This window comes from Nyctibius grandis, chromosome 6 (assembly GCF_013368605.1).
Source record: "Nyctibius grandis isolate bNycGra1 chromosome 6, bNycGra1.pri, whole genome shotgun sequence".
Lineage (NCBI taxonomy): Eukaryota > Metazoa > Chordata > Aves > Nyctibiiformes > Nyctibiidae > Nyctibius > Nyctibius grandis.
In genome coordinates, this window is record NC_090663.1 from 1,278,155 (window position 1) to 1,295,680 (window position 17,526).

Genomic DNA, 17,526 nt, shown 5'->3' on the forward strand with positions numbered 1-17,526 from the left:
AATATTCTTGTTTCTTCTTTATATAATAATATTACCATTTTCAACAAACTTCTCTATTAACTCAAGGAAAAGATTATACCTGATACCAACAGCCTAGCAGCCTCACCACGCTGCAGACGAATGTCCTTAAATAGCACGTGGCTGCTGAACAGAAAAGAAGAGGGGTTTAGTCTTTAAGATCAGCTAAAACTAGACAAGGACTTTGGCCAACTGACCAAGGAGACCAGGACAGGCCCCAGGACTCACATGTTAAGGGATCCCCCCCTTAACCCTTCTATATGATGCTCCTGGCATCTGAAGAACCACCATATCCATGGTTCCAGCTAGTCTTTTTTTATTATTATTATTATTTTCCTAGGAAAAGGACAGTGCACATGTGTCTAGTATTACCAGGATTCCCACCGAGACGCCGAGGTTGTTCAGTGGTTACCGATTCATCCCGACTTGAAACCAAACCTGTCAGCTGAAAAACCTTTTTTTCATGCAATTCTGAGTCTATTTGCTGCGTGCAGAAACCACAGACAGGGTAAGGACTTGTTGTTCCAGGCACCGTTTAGGAACATAAACCCAACTCGTGAAATCAAAGGGTTATTGGAGCAAAGAGGGGTTATCCGTGTGTACAGCTCCAAGTATAATACACAAATACGCTCTTGTGATGTTTTGTTCGATATCTGCAGATACTCAAAGCCTCCCCTACGCCCATTTCTTCCTCAAGCCACCCTTGGCCAGCTCCTTTCTCACAAGAAAAGGAATCGCTGGATGAATAGTCCCATAAAGCATCCCACCAGGGCCTGTCCTCCCCGGAGCCGCCACCACGCCAAGGTCCAACTCTCAATTAACCCCCGCCTGACCTTCCTTCACTTTCTTTCCCCCTCCTCTGCCCTTCCTGAGAAAGTTCAGCATTTCCTGGAAAAGTCTCCTCGCCTGTTTGATATTGTACTTCGCCTTGGTTGCTGAAGGAAGGATTTACAGGTGCCTGGCCCCCTCTGTAAGACCATGACCGCAGCCTGACCTCCCGTTACAATATGTGAACTCCTGCCCTGCTGATAAGGCTGGCAGATATGAGTAGGATTTTTCAAATAATCCTTTGGGAATTTATAAGCAGCACAGCCATAAAACCGAGGTGACTGGAAGGTCGATTTCACTAAAAATAATAAATATCTCAATGTTTATTCAACGTGGGCCTTTTTAACTGCAGGCCAAGCGTTTAGATAACGCTATTGTAAATGACAAATATTAGGATTTTTTGGTAACTATTACATTATGATCCTTCCGTCTGACACTGATGTGGCCGTTTCCCTCAGTGCTTGCTGGATCTCTGACATTGTTCAACCCGAGTTGGGCCTAGAAAGCCAGGGCAGGATTCAATCACAGGTCAGGGAAAGGGCAATTTTCCTTTCAGGAGCCTTTACTATGGCTGGTTACTTTTTTCTCTTGCTCCTGTCTCACCAACAAACCTTCCTTAGAGCTCTGCTGTACATTTTTTCTCATTACTACGGCTTTAGGCTGAAATAGAGAAGGAGTAGGGGGAGAAGGACTGAATGATCTCAGCTCAGGATGGGGACAGAGGACACTAACCCACTGCCAGGAAACCCCTGCGTCAGGTCTAATCTCACAGAATCACAGAGTGGTTAAGGGTTGGAAGGAACCTCTGGAGATCATCCAGTCCAACCCCTGCCAAAGCAGGGTCACCCAGAGCACGTCGCACAGGGCCGTGTCCAGGCGGGTTTGAGTATCTCCAGAGAAGGAGACTCCCCACCCTCCCTGGGCAGCCTGTGCCAGGGCTCTGCCACCCTCACAGCAAAGAAGTTCCTCCTCATATTCAGATGGAACTTCCCATGTTTCAGTTTGTGCCCATTGCCCCTTGTCCTGTCACTGGGCACCACTGAGAAGAGTCTGGTCCCCTCCTCTTGACACCCACCCCTAAGGTATTTGTAAGTGTTGATAAGATCCCCCTCAGTCTGCTCTTCTCCAGCTGAACAGCCCCAGCTCCCTCAGCCTCTCCTCATAAGAGAGATGCTCCAGCCCTCTGATCATCTTTGTAGCCCTTGGCTGGACTCTCTCCAGTAGTTCCTCACCATCACCAAGTCTACTGCACTGTTCTCACCTCCAGCAGAAGACAATCCCACCCAGATCCACCACAGAGCACTGGCCGTGAAACCTTCTAGAAGCAGCATCTCCCTAATACATGTCAGAGGACTAGAGAGCCAATTGCTATTTCAGATTAAAAAATAAGGCACCAAGACAACAACACAGCCCCAGTGTAGAAATGAGACCATTTCAAAGGAAGGTGGTGGAGTCACCATCTCTGGAGGTGTTTAAGAAAAGCCTGGACATGGCACTTAGTGCCATGGTCTAGTTGACATGGTGGTGTCAGGGCAATGGTTGGACTCGATGATCCCAGAGGGCTCTTCCAACCTCTGTGAAATGTGCAAAACCGTTACATCCACCAGCAAAAGCTCTCCATCCTTTTCGTAACAGCTTTACGTATAAACACACAATTAAATAAATACCCGTGCATTAAACAAATGCACGTAAGCTACACAAATAAGATTCCTAATCCTGTTTTCACTATACATATTCTTCACTGAAGTTTCTCCAAATAAAGTGACACTTTGAATTCCACACAGCGTTTCAGACCAGTTGTAATCTTCAATTAGCCCACTCCCTGAACCAGGCTCCCAGCGCCAGGCTTGAGGAGGAGGTTTTTGTCCAAGATAAACAGAGTAACACATTACGGGTAGGTTAACTTTTTCATTCCAATAAAATATCACGGCAATGTAGCCAAATTACATAATTATTAACAGATGAGGGCACAAAAAAGATTTTATATAAATGTTTTTTATGACAACTCTTTTCCTTTCGCAAATTCATTTGTATGTATTGCTGGAGAAACTGGCTTTAGAAGAGCCTTAAAAACAATTCTCTCTCAAGCCTGGCTCCGCCGTGGAAAGGGAGGAAAGCTGTGAACAGAGTGCTCCTTTCATCTGCTGCCTGGGCTTCAGATTGCTCAACCGCAGGAGAAGAGCCCTCTGAAAGCTCCCTCTCTCCAAAGGACGTCAAAGAACGGATGCAAACACCACAGGTTCTTTGGGCCCGCAGATGCAAGGCTCGTACACTGCTGGAGGCATCTTAGAAATTAAAAATTGAAGGGTAATCTACAAAGGGCATCTTACCTGCCCTTGTTATAAATAAGTAAAAAAATCAATACCTTACGTACTTGTAACAACTAGGAGAAAACATAGCTCATCCAGCAGCCTGCATCTGCAGAGATGGGAGCTCTCAAAAGTCCTCAAGTATGGTTCAGAGTAACACGTTTTAGCCAATAACCAAACACCAACACAGAACAGTTTCAGACTGGTCATATTTTTCAGGGCACACAAAGCCTAACTATAGAGAAACGGGGAGCAACACAGTCAAAGGGTGGATGTGGTGGGACGGCAGCAAATCTGCTCCTGTCAAACAATGTTCGAGGAGCAGCAAAGTTCTCCTAAGCGCAGCAAACAATCATTCAAAACCAATTTCCCCCTCACAACTCCTCCATTTGCACTGAATAATGAAGCTACTGTGGTCAAAGAAGAATTCTTGGAGGAAAACTATATGACCAAGAAACGTGTATATTATAATCCAGGGTCTGCAATAGCTGGAGAAAATATCCCTTTATATTTCTGTGGCTTGTATGAAGTAACTGCGTGGTTTTTACCCAAATCCATCCAGCACTTTCTGCTTCAGGTAACACACTTCCTAGCTAGGTGAACATTAACAAGTGTTTTCAACCACCTCCTTCCAGCAGCACCGGCTGCAGGAGCAGCACCCCATCATCTTTAAACCACAGCCCAGTGAAGCACCAGTCTCACGGGCAGCACCGAGTTACTCACCAGGACGGAGTATATGTGCAGGCAACGGTACACCGGGGAGAAGTCCACCAGGTCCTGGGCCCCAGGCACCTAAAGGACAGCAGGAGATCAGTGTGAAATATGGAGGACACAGAGAGGTAAGTGCAAGTCTAATATATCATGTATAAGTAAGTGCAACTCTAAAATATCACATATAAGTAAGTGGAACCCTAAAATATCACATATAAGTAAGTGGAACTCTAAAATACCACATGTAAGTAAGTGGAACTCTAGAATACCACATATAAGTAAGTGGAACTCTAAAATATCACATATAAGTAAGTGCAACTCTAAAATATCACGTATAAGTAAGTGCAACTCTACTACACCACATATAGTTAAGTGCAAGTCCGACAGAGCGCGACGCCCACATTTTAGGTAGGTAACAATTAGAGTGAACGTTGGTATCTACCTATAGCTGTCTATATTCACATTTTTAAAGTTACTCGGAGTAGGAAAACGTCATTTATTATTGCTCTCGCTCCATTTATGCTCCCCTAGGAAATCCCATTGCAGCATTTGGCCCCCTGTTAACCAGCTCAGCAGAGATTTAATTCTGACCCTAGGCTTAAATACAAGTTCAAGCATCCTGGCACAAGTCGTTCTGGTACTTATGCAACAGGGTGGAGGGGGGGAAAAAATCTTATTCTCTAGATTTCTAGTTTGATTTCTTTAAAAGCACAAATTCTTTTTTTTTTTTTTCTTAAAAAACACACGCCACACAGACTCCACCACCTTTCAACAACACAGTGAGTCTTGCACAGGGACAAGGAAGCACATTTTTGAAGGGTGGGACAGAGGGAGGGAGGGCGAGAGGAAAGATCAGAGAAGAAATTTGCATACAAGAAGCTTGTGTCCTTTGGATATGTTGAAGCCAACAGAGTATTAAGCTTGTTGGCCAAGGCATAAAGCTAAGGCAACCCTCCTTCTCCCTCAAAATCCAGAGAGGAGGGGAGTGTTCTGTTGGCATGTGGTGGAAAAAAGGGGAGAAAGATGAAAGGGACCAATGGACAGGCCTGGGAAACATGTTTATTTTATACATTTTTAATTACACTTAAGAGGCATTTCTACTAAAAAGGAGGTAGGATGAAGAGAGAAGTTTCTAGCTGGATGAGGGTATGCAAGCCTCAACCAACGCTGCCCAAAGTGCCTGGGGCGAGCGGTCCTCCTCATCTAAAGCAATGGTTTCAAGCAGGGGAGCGCTGAAGTTATGGGCTGGAAAGGGAAGACAGGAGATTTGGTTAAATGGCCTCCTGTGTAATATGGAACTGGAGCTGGGAAAGAATCTCCCCCATGCAAAGAAACTCAGTCCTCAGCACTACATAGGTTCTTGCTAAGAGCTGAAACAATGAGGACAAGAGGACACAGCCTCAAGCTTGGCCAGAGGAGGTTCAGGTTGGACATTAGGAAGCATTTCTTCTCAGAAAGGGTCGTTAGACATTGGAAGGGGCTGCCCAGGGAGGTGGTGGGGTCACCATCTCTGGAGGGGTTTAAGAAAAGCCTGGACATGGCACTTAGTGCCATGGTCTAGTTGACATTGTGGTGTCAGAGCAATGGTTGGACCCGATGATCCCAGAGGGCTCTTCCAACCTGATTGATTCTGTGATTCTGTGTAATGAAAGAAGCTACAGAGACAGAGCAGCAACACATGGCATGGGAGCATCCCATCCTGCCCGTCCAGCATCACTCCGACACCCCCAAAAGCCTGGCAGTGCCAACCTGGTGGCGCAGGGTAGGGAAGCAGCTGGCAGCTCAGTGGGAACAAGGCAGTAAAGAATTTCACTGGGGTACAGCACGAGCCTGCTCATCCATCTTGCTGGGCTTTCCTTCCCACCACTGGACCAGCTCTTACCGACTGGCAAGGTCGGCTCACCAGGAAGGAGGAAGGTTTCCGAGCGAGGGATGGGGCTGGCATCGCCTGTGTGACCCAGGGCAGTGGTGGAGTCCCCATCCCTGGGGGGATTTAAAAGCCATGTAGATGTGGGGCTGAGGGACATGGGTTAGTGGTGGCCTTGGCAGTGCTGGGTTAACGGTTGGACTCGATGATCTTGAAGGTCCTTTCCAACCTGAACGATTCTGTGACCCTTTCCACGTTGAACCTGGCTGTTCAACATGCCCCAGCAGAAGGGTTACAGCTGAACCAAGAGCAAGCAGCTGTGCAGCACAGCTCACCGCTCTCACTAACATCTCGCTTCTACCTTTTATAAGACTATATTTGACAATTGCAAACACCGGGCAGCAGTTTTATTGCGTTAATGCCAATTTTATCAGGCCTTCCTCGTCATTTATTTCCCATTTGCAGCCTCCTGGGCCCTTCTAACGCTCCCTAAATAGCTCCCAAATCCAGATTTCAGCTGCTTTGTGGATACAGATTTTGCCTTGCTGTATCGCTCCAGCATGAAGCGTAATTGGTCTCCAGTTGGTAAAACAGTAAAACGCTTCTGGCTCAGAAATCCCCGATTGCAAAACTCTGGAGATCACTAAAGCAGACGGAGAAGTATCGGTACTCGCTCGGCCCAGCCATCCTCCAGCGACCACCATCGGCGTGGGGAAGCTGGACTGGATGGACCCGAGTGCACCCTGTGTTTTTTGAAGGGAGGAGAAATCTGTCATCCCTTCACACCAGCATCAAAGCAGGCGATGTTTTCCTCCGAATTTGAATTCAGGATCAAACGGTTTTGCTCCTCTCGGATTTGGGGCACTAGTTGAACGTGGTCCACGGAGAAATATTTCTGATAAAGATTTGTGAAATCAGGATATTGCCAAAAACGGAGTTTACTCCCCCAGAGAAATTCTTTCAAAGCAGACTGCAACATTTGCACAGTCTCTGATCTTCTGTAAAAACTTTTAAGCCCACACACACTCTCCCAAAAAAAAAAAATACGCTGGACTATTCTGTGGAGTTAACATCTCTGAGACATTAATAGCTTTAAAATTGCTAATCGAGGTAGAGCTCTATCAGACGTGGAAGCGCAAGTCCCGGACCACAAGAAAGCTTTTTGCAAACAGAAAGACACGCACCCAAAACCCGCGCTAGGATTTTATGCAGGGTATAAACTTATAATATATTTTAAGGAAAAGAAGAGAATCACCTCTTCCACACACAGCCACAGCCATACAACAGGAGAAATAATAATCCTATCGCTTGCAAACTTCCCAGACTATCCAATATAGGCTCTGAATATATGGAATATATTAAATTATCTCTGTAGCTACTTTAACACATTGCACAATTTAAATTTCTCTGATATTTAGACATATCTAAAAATTCAGGCTTAGTACATCCCCTTCGGCAGTGACTTGATTTTCTAAGCCAAAGCTGAACTACCAGCGTTCAAAAAAATAAATAAATCTTTGATTTTTGAAACTTGACGATGAAATGAGAACTAGAGCCGCCCCAAGAACAGGACTGATTACTCCCCTGACATCTCCCCTTCAGCCTAATCTTTTTTTTTTTTTCTTTTGATTTGCAGAACAAAGAATTTATTCATCTAGTCCCAAGTTTTCCCAGTCCACAAAACATCAGCTTCACAAACCCCGTTCCCCAAGTCTGCATCCAGCACGTTCCTGGGGCTGGGAGCAGAGGCAGACCTGTCAGTCTCTGTAAACAGTCAAACCCTCTCTCTTTGCAAGAACATTTTCAGTCGGGTTAAACACTGCCTGTAGCAAATTTAACCCACGGAAGCCAAGTTTCCAATGGCAATGTTCAACTGTAGCTGCCACCAACACAAGGCTGGCCCAGAGTTAAGGGATGCTCTGGTCTGGCTTTAGATAATTTGTGATGCAACGGCTTGAATCTCTGATCCTTGTGAGGTTTTGATGTAAACACATGACACAAGCACAGACACATTCAGTCCTCCTTTTAGTGAGGGGAAAAAACCTCCAGACTTAAACATCAGGAATTCAAGAGAGGTGTTTTACGAACCATCTCACGGGCCCATTGATTGACGCACATGGATCACAGAATCAATCAGGTTGGAAGAGCCCTCTGGGATCATCGAGTCCAACCATTGCCCTGACACCACCATGGCAACTAGACCAGGGCACTAAGTGCCATGTCCAGGCTTTTCTTCAACACATCCAGAGATGGTGACTCCACCACCTCCCTGGGCAGCCCCTTCCAATGGCTAATGACCCTTGCTGAGAAGAAATGCTTCCTAATGTCCAACATGAACCTCCCCTGGTGAAGCTTGAGGCTGTGTCCTCTTGTTCTATCGCTGGATGAGCTGGTGCAGAGGAACATGAGCACACGGGACACTGCACCCACAAAAGCTCAAGTTCAAAGGAGGACACTGAGCAGGTTGGGTCTCTCCACATGACACACACAATGCAGAAAGCATCTGTTCACCTTGGGGAGTAAAACTCTACTGCTAAAAGTAGTGTTGGTTCTGCATTGCATCCAGCTCTGGGGTCCTCAGCACAGGAAAAACATGGACCTGTTGGAGCAAGTCCAGAGGAGGCCACGGAAAAGGGCTGGAGCACCTCTGCTATAAGGAAAGGCTGAGAGAGTTGGGGTTGTTCAGCCTGAAGAAGAGAAGGCTCCAGGGAGACCTTGTTGTGGCCTTTCAGTACTTAAAGGGGGCTTATACAAAAGGTGGTGAAAGACATTTTAATAGGGCCTGTAGTGACTGGGCAAGGGGTGATGGTTTTGAACTAAAAGAGGGGAGATTCAGACCAGATATAAGGAAGAAATATTTTATGATGAGGATGGTGAGACACTGGCCCAGGTTGCCCAGAGAGATGGAAGATGCCCCATCCCTGGAAACATGCAAGGTCAGGTTGGATGGGGCTCTGAGCAACCTGATCTAGTTGAAGATGTCCCTGCTCACTGCAGGAGGGCTGGACTAGATGGCCTTTAAAGGTCCCTTCCAACCCAAATTATTCTATGATTCTACAAATCACATCTAATCTCTTTGGGTACCAGCAGCTGGGAAGCACTTTACCCCACGCTGAATGGAGGTACAGAACAAACCATGCTGTAGATTTGCCACATCTGGTGTGGTCTCAGCGTCCTTTGACTGCCCCAGCGTGTGCCAAGGCTTAACCTTACAGGAAAAACATGAATGTATTCGTATGGTGTATTCGTATGGTCAAGAAGGTGCTGAGGATAGAAGGTGCTCAGGGTGGGATCTGGCCTCTTCTCCCACGCAACTAGCGATAGGACAAGAGGACACAGCCTCAAGCTTCGCCAGGGGAGGTTCAGGTTGGACATTAGGAAGAATTTCTTCTCAGCAAGGGTCATTAGCCATTGGAAGGGGCTGCCCAGGGAGGTGGTGGAGTCACCATCTCTGGAGGGGTTTAAGAAAAGACTGGACATGGCACTTAGTGCCCTGGTCTAGTTGACAGGGTGGTGTCAGGGCAACGGTTGGACTCGATGATCCCTGAGGTCTCTTCCAACCTGGTTGATTCTGTGATACCGTGATATTGGAAGGAGCCAGACAGTCCTGCAGACTAACTGATCTCCCTCTGGCTCCCGTTATAGACAACAGGCAGACAGCTTTGTCTGGAAACAGAAAGGTTTCTCTCCATGTCCAAGATGTTTCTTGCAGAGTTACTACTGGAAGCAAACAAAAGGTGGAGGCTGATGGCACCTAACAAAGCCATTTATCAGGGCAAGTCGAGAGAGCTCTCTGAGGTCCCTGCTCTAGCTCCCAAAACTTTGTAAGAAATCTATTACAACTTAAACCTACAGCCAGGTCAACCTGAAAGAACGCCAGAAGCATGACGAATGTTGGCTACACCTCACACCTGCTGATGTCCCGAGTGCCAAACTCCTTCTCCAAATAGAAAACTGTCTGGAACTTGTTGATTTGTTCTTCAAAGACAGTTAAGTGGCCGTTATTCTGAAGTGTGATGTCCTTCCTTCAAATTTCCTCTCTCCCACAAAGGAACACCAGGGAGTCCAATTCAACCCAACCACTTCACAGATACCTGACCAGTGGTTTTTTGGGGACAAGAAGAAACAAGGCACCACGCAGGCAAGTTTGTCCTGCTGTATTCAACAAGATCGCAGAAGAAAAGTCACTGAAAATGAGAAGAATCTGGATGAGCTTTGTAGTTTGCTGAATGCTTTTTACTACAAAGGGAACAGCTGGCACAAACGGAGCAGACTGTGGAGCTACTCACTGTGAAATGCAAATTCTCCTTCTGCAACTTGACATTCATAAAACACTAATTTAAGCCTTCTCCCAGCTCATTGTACAGCTGGGCCCGCTCCCTCGCTCCGATTACAGCAGGAGCTTCCACCTCAGTGAGGCATCTGCGCTTAAGTGGGACAAGTCTGGACCATAGTGTCTCCAAACTGGAGAACACTAATGGAGTGGAGAACCACATCTCATATTCATCTCCTTGAATGCAGATGGCAGAGCTCTCTTCTGCTCCAAGGGAGAGAACGATCTACACTAGAATATATGCAGCAGTATAAGCAACCCCCTTCTGCTCTTTCGTGCCTTTCAAAGCTTTTCCTCTAAGTTTTGCTGCAGGGATGAAGGGATTGCTTCATATGAGTAAGGAATCATGGGCCCTCTAGAACAGTTCACCCAGTCTAGGTGGAGAACTCTGTAACACAGCCTGCTGAACGGCCTCAGATATTTCCTAGAGAAAAAAAATACATATATACATATTTTTTACCCCACTTTTTCAACCTAAGCACTAGGATCAGGAGCTCTCCTGCCTAAACTTAATCAGAAATACCTAGGACCACCCTGTTTTCAAACCTGAGCAGGAGTGGATGCAAGGCACCCTTCATTCTTCCCTTTCCATATTCAACCAGTCATCACTAGCTGTCTTCCAAACAGAAACCTGCAGTTACTGGTTGGCTTTATTGGCTGTGAGAGGTCAAGAGCAAGAGCTACCACTGCAGTCTTTGAATGCCTCAGGATCATTTCTTTACTTGTCTACTGACTTTATTCTACAAGGGGCCACCTTGGCTTTCTCCAGGTTTTCTTCTTAGCAGTATTTCGTATTTCCTTGAGAAGCGCAAGCCTCGGCAATCTCGGTGACGGACAGAGCACAGCAACCAACATGTGCCCACTTGTTGCAGTACTGTCCCTCTAAGCCCAGAAAGTCTTCTCCATCACTCCAGAACATGGGGGCTGTACAGGGAATGATATTCAATTCATTTGCATCCAGGACACTTCATACTAACAATTTTAAGCAATGAGGATTAACTTTGGACACTTAGATTCTGTATTAATAGTATTCTAACACTCCCTCTTTGTCACTGCACAGACAAGATGATCAGAAGGAGAAAGAGTCACACCAGAAGATGAAAAGCCAGGAATTAATCTGTTAACCATGAAAAACAACTTTGCAGTTGGCCTCTAACTTTACCAAAGAACCTCCCTCTAACATTACACACTGTGTAAAATGTTTGGGCTGGGACGGAGTTCATTTGACCCTGGCCAGGGTCAACCCACTGCACATAGACACTATACTCCTTCAGATTTAGAATCACAGAATCATTTAGATTGGAAAAGACCCTTAAGATTACCAAGCCCAACTGTTAACCCAGCACTGCCAACGCCACCACTAACCCATGTCCCTCAGCACCACATCTACACGGCTTCTAAATCCCTCCAGGGATGGGGACTCCACTGCCCTGGGCAGCCTGTTCCAGTGCTTGACAACCCTTTCCATGAAGAAATTGTCCCTGATCTCCAATCTAAACCTCCCCTGGCACAACTTGAGGCTGTTTCCTCTTATTCTAGCACTTGTTACCTGGGAGAAGACACTGAGCCCCACCTCGCTACACCCTCCTTTCAGGCAGGTGTAGAGAGCGAGAAGGTCTCCCCTCAGCTTCCTTTTCTCCAGGCTAAACCCCCCCAGGTCCCTCAGCTGCTCCTCATCACACTTGTGCTCCAGACCCTTCACCAGCTTCATTGCCCTTCTCTGGACTCACTCCAGCACCTCAAGGTCTGTCTTGTAGTGAGGGGCCCAAAAATTAAATGGCTCTATTTCCAGGTGCAAGATCCATTTGTACTAACAAATAAACCATTTTCTTTCCAAAAAAGGAAAAGACCCCCAGGAGGCAGGAATATGGGGAAGAGCTCAGCTCATCGGGAACCACAACCCTGTCCTCACTAAGACCACACTGGGAAAAAGAGGAGGAGAGGGCTTTGCACCAGGGCTCCACCACCCAGGCTGAGCAGGAGGGGGGACTCTGGCCCGGCCCCGCTTCATCACCACGGACAGCGGCCGGTGCCCCGGCCCCGCCCCCCGCAGCCTCCCCTGCCCACCCCGGCCCCGCTCCAGGGTTATCCCCTTCCCACCCATCTGCCTTTAAATGCACCCAGAGGTGGGACTTCATCCCCCTCCTGAGTTAATTCCATTCAACACGACTTAAGAGAGTTCTCCTACCTGCGCTATCCAAATTATTGTCTTTAAATTCTCCCCTCTTTAATTTTTTCCTTCTACCTTTCAATTCTAACTGAAATTCAATCCTAATTTCTCATTCCAATTGACTCAAACCTTGCATACCCCACAAGCAACGCCACGTTTCACACTGCTGCCAGGTTCTGCAAGAACTTGCTCCACAGCAAGTGAGAAATTTTGAGGGTGAGATGGAACAAGAACTACTGAAGAACCAGATTTTTTATTTTTTAACAGGGAAATACCAAAGTAGATCTATTCAAATCAATGCTTGTTTTCAAAAAACGTGCCCTTCCCACTAATTTTTCTTTTGTTTTAACTTCTGCTCTATTTACATGCTGATGTAGGAGTAAACAGCCCACCCAGACTGTTGCAGTGCAGCGGGAGGGCTCTGGGTCGTACCCTCCAGTTTGGTCCCTGTGAAGCAAGCGGTGATCTCCTCGGTCTGCTCTGGCAACTCAGCAGAGATGAAGAGAAGAGAACTGAACAAAACCACTGTGGGGAGAAAGGCAAACCACGAGCACAGAGGCCACTTGGCCAACCCATACTATTTCAAACTTTAGAAATTTGTTCTTCATCCTCTTTGGCTGGTCGTAGACTTCAGGGCAACAAACACTACCCAACTCAGTCACAGGTTGTAGCTGAAAATATCATTCTCCTGATGGAACAGTAACAAGAGAAAAAGCATCCAGAGTGGCAGATAAAACTTGCCAAGAGGTTCAACACAAGACTGCACCGCAAGAGATGAAGAACGCGTCAAAAAACCCAACACCTCATGACCTGCACTCCAAGTAGGTATCTCCAAGCTGCCTTTCCTGAAACACAGAGGGACAGGGCTCTCCTGCATTTTGAACACCACAAATCCAAGATGTCCCACTGCATGCACCATCCTCTAGCACAGGGAGGAAAGAAGACCCAACATGATCAGTGAGGTTACGCTTTGCAGTTAACAAGAACAGACTGCCGGCCTGAGGAAGCAGCAGCAGAAAGGGAGACAAAAAGAAGGGAGCACATCAAGGAATCCAAATTGCATTTAGAAAATCCTGTTCCAGGGCAACCCTTTCCAACACAAAGTATATCACAGAATCAGTCAGGTTGGAAGAGCCCTCTGGGATCATCGAGTCCAACCATTGCCCTGACACCACCATGGCAACTAGACCAGGGCACTAAGTGCCATGTCCGGTCTTTTCTTAAACCCCTCCAGAGATGGTGACTCCACCACCTCCCTGGGCAGCCCCTTCCAATGGCTAATGACCCTTGCTGAGAAGAAATGCTTCCTAATGTCCAACCTGAACCTCCCCTGGCCAAGCTTGAGGCTGTGTCCTCTTGTCCATCGCTAGTTGCGTGGGAGAAGAGGCCGACTCCCACCTCACTACAACCTCCCTTCAAGTAGTTGTAGACTGCAACTCTGCCACTAAGACACACATCCCACGGAAAAGGCCAAGTATCTCATGTGCTGTGCAGCAATTTATCTCTTTTTAAATGAAGGATAGATACCAAACTGCTCTCCCAAAGAAGCACAGAAGTGCAGCCCTTGAGCTGGGGGACAGATGACACAGGCTGTTTGGTTCTCATACCATACTCTGCCTCTCTGCTGAGCCTGCTAACGAGAATAGGGACAGGAGGGCCAAATACTGAAACACACCCCATGTTCTACAGCCTGTTCTGCATCTTTATGACACACATGAAAGACTGAGCGAGGTGCAAACACCGTCTGAGACACCACTGATCACCCCCAAACCGTCCAGTCTCCTGGATTTGATGTTATAGAGTTACCTCTTCATCCTCATCCTCATCTTCAACATCCAGGATACCCGAATCCTGCTCAGACATGGGGCTAGTGTTTTTTACCTCCAGATCTGAGCTTGCGCAGACTTCTTTCTTGGATTTCTTTGCCCCGCTTATCCTGGGATGCTGTGACACAATATTGTCCAGGTTTCTTTGCTGCTGTGCCTAGAACAAAAAAAAAGCAGATTTCACATTTTACAACAGCATCCTCAGATTTATATATTTTTTTTCAGCTAAAAGATGCAACCAATCATGAAACACGACAAATGAGACAAAATAAAACACACGCTTAATGGCACTTCGAAATGTTATGTTTTTCCTAACCCAGATAGTCCAAAGAAACAGAAGATTCATTTCAAAACCATTCCAGGGATTATGCAACAATACAAACAATATTCTGACTCTTCACAAATCAAAATGCCAAACCCATCATACTGCCATATTGATCTATTTACAGCACAGATGCAGAAATATTAGCCCATGGGCCATGTGGTGACTGTCATGGGCTAAATTAAAGGACGTACTTAACCGTTGGATTTGTTCCTCTTTTCAACCCATGTCAGCACAAAACATTCCACATCTGGACCCCAGAGGTTCCTGAAAGCATTTTTGTGGTACCCCAGGAGAGCTTAATTGTACGTTGCTGATGTACAGAATGAGCTGTAAAAGGTATTCAACCAAAATTTGCTCGCTGGGAGAAGCACCACGATTCAGGGAGTGAAACGCACGGACTCGGCAGAGCTCCCTCGAGCTGCTGGTGATACCTAGACCTGGGGCTTTGGGGTTTGTTCGCTGTGGAGGTCAACGTGTGTGCTCTGCTGCACAAACTCACTTGGATTCCTCATCGTTACCGAGCTCAATATTTGTCAGGAAAAACGGTTTAGCCCCAATTGTTCAAGAGAGTTGACCAAGAACTTCCAACTGAAGGGGAAGGGCAAGGAGGGGGAAGGGCACAGACACTGCTCTCACCACAAGGCCCAAATCATGGCCAAAAGAAGGGGGAAAGGCCAAACCAACGAATGCTGTGGTTCTGCACGTGTGGGCTTACGCTCTGGTGTGACTAGTAACTGAACACTCTGCAAACCTGAAATTTATATCACAGAATCACAGAATATCACAGAATCAATCAGGTTGGAAGAGACCTCAGGGATCATCGAGTCCAACCGCTGCCCCTACACCACCCTGTCAACTAGACCATGGCACTAAGTGCCATGTCCAGTCTTTTCTTAAACACATCCAGAGATGGTGACTCCACCACCTCCCTGGGCAGCCCCTTCCAATGTCTAATAACCCTTTCTGAAAATAAATTCTTCCTAGTGTCCATCCTGACCCTCCCCTGGCAAAGCTTGAGGCTGTGTCCTCTTGTCCTATCGCTAGTTGCCCAGGAGAAGAGGCCAACTCCCACTCTACTACAACCTCCCTTCAGGTAGTTGTAGACTGCACTAAGGTCATCTCTGAGCCTCCTCTTCTCCAGGCTAAACACCCCCAGCTCCCTCAGCCGTTCCTTGTAGGTCAGACCCTCCAGACCCTTCACCAGCTTGGTCGCCCTCCTCTGCACTCGCTCCAACACCTCAACATCTTTCTTGAAGTGCGGGGCCACACAGATTTATAGGATCCCACCCATATTTTTCTATAATTTTTTAATATATAAGAAAAAAGGTGCATGGAAATAATCCAGATGCCTTTCTGAAAGTGTTATTTTAGAAGGTAGGTTTCTTCTTAAAAAAGAATGAGTTTTACACAGATTTTAATTAGTATTACGGACTCTATTTCTAGCAATTACCTGTACAACCCAAATCAAACCTTCACCCATGTATTTTATTGCACCCCTACAACAGGAGACAAACAAGGGGGTGAGAGGGACCATCGCCTGCCCCACGCTAACGTGACAGCCTGGCTTTAGAAGGAAGAAGGAATACTAGAAACCGTATTGTAGATACAGTTGTCAGTGAAACCAACTGTGCTGGGAAAACAATGGAGAACTGAAACAAGTGGAACCTCTTAAAAAACCCTAATTATTTTTGCCACCTGAACTGCAGAAAGTAGAAAGAGTGCAAACCTTCAAAATTATTTCCTTTTAAACACTTCGAAGTATTAATATCACACAAAAATAATTTATGAGCAAGTTTTGACAGCCTCTCTCAGTTCAACTCCCTTTGGAATCCCTCCTTGGGAAGAAAGATCCCATCACGGACCGATCCCTTGTGTAGCTTCTAGATCTGAAGAATATTAAAACCCAAGCACGGCACGGACACCCCAAGCTGTGCAAAATCCACCAGGCTCTACCGTTGTGTAAGGCAAAGTGCCCTTCACACCACGCATGTACAATCAGCTTCTTCTCAACTGCTGAAAACAGCAATTGATAGTAAAATTAAATATATATAACTGACACTGGACGTGGTTGCACCAGGAATTGGAGCTAAACCTGACATGACGAGCAGCCCTGTGCTATGCCATAGCACAATCTTGACCTCTAGTGGTTGGAAAGCAGTAGTATCCTTGAGGTTTACTACAAGTGCTCCTACAGGAGGAGTAATGGCTGAGCAAGGGGACTACCGACCACGCTTATTAAAAAGGTCTCTTAAGGGATAAGTCTCAACAATAGGGATTTTTGCAACAAAGCCACAGGAAAAGGTCTGTGTGAACACTACTGAAGACAAATGTTGCTAGCAATGTCAATCCTTGAAGCAACTGGGGAAAAAGTGGTATTTTTTGCATTAGAAATCTCAAACTTCAGAGGCACAACTCTATAGAAAGACATTGCAACATCACATAAAGAGAATTATGACTTCAAAAAGGGGAGTGAGCACTTGGTCCCTTCTGAAGCCCACACAACAAAGAGATTCGAGGCTCGATTCCACTCTCAGATACGCCCATTTATGACATAAGTTACTCAACTGAAGTGTAATGAAGTTACAACGCTGAAGCCACTGTAAATTACACCAAGGACAAGCCCAGTGTAGTTATTAAAATCTCTGAAATTTATGTAATCTTTTCTCCTCTAGAAAGGGAAGAAATCAAAGAATGGGAAAACGCAAAGTTTTGGATAAAACATTGTGCTTGAAACGGATCATTAAACAGGGCGTAGCAAGATCACAGCAGAAAAAGTGGCCACAGAGAGGAAAACTCTGGGCTAACAAGCTGAAGAATGCTGCCACCAGCTCTGAACTTCACTATCGAAGCCCTGAGCACGTAACGGTCAGCATTTCAGGCTGAGCACAGAATTAGTCTCTCGAGAGGACCCTGTGGACATGTTCACAGAATCACAGAATCAATCAGGTTGGAAGAGCCCTCTGGGATCATCGAGTCCAACCATTGCCCTGACACCACCATCTCAACTAGACCATGACACTAAGTGCCATGTCCAGGCTTTTCTTAAACACTTCCAGAGATGGTGACTCCACCACCTCCCTGGGCAGCCCCTTCCAATGGCTAATGACCCTTGCTGAGAAGAAATGCTTCCTCATGTCCA

General features: G+C 46.3%; 1 protein-coding gene across 5 annotated transcripts in view; it reads right to left on the reverse strand.

The window, feature by feature from the left end:
* EXOC6B (exocyst complex component 6B) overlaps nt 1–17,526 on the reverse strand; it is a 362,323-nt gene that overhangs the window by 179,758 nt on the left and 165,039 nt on the right. For 4 of the 5 annotated variants that reach the window (XM_068402994.1, XM_068402990.1, XM_068402989.1 and 1 more), the window contains 2 exons: nt 14,043–14,219; nt 3,879–3,947 (listed from right to left, as the gene is read on the reverse strand). In XM_068402994.1, coding sequence (XP_068259095.1) covers nt 3,879–3,947; nt 14,043–14,219 — 246 coding nt within the window. The remainder of the gene's footprint in view (nt 1–3,878; nt 3,948–14,042; nt 14,220–17,526) is intronic. The other variant, XM_068402991.1, reaches the window with a different exon arrangement.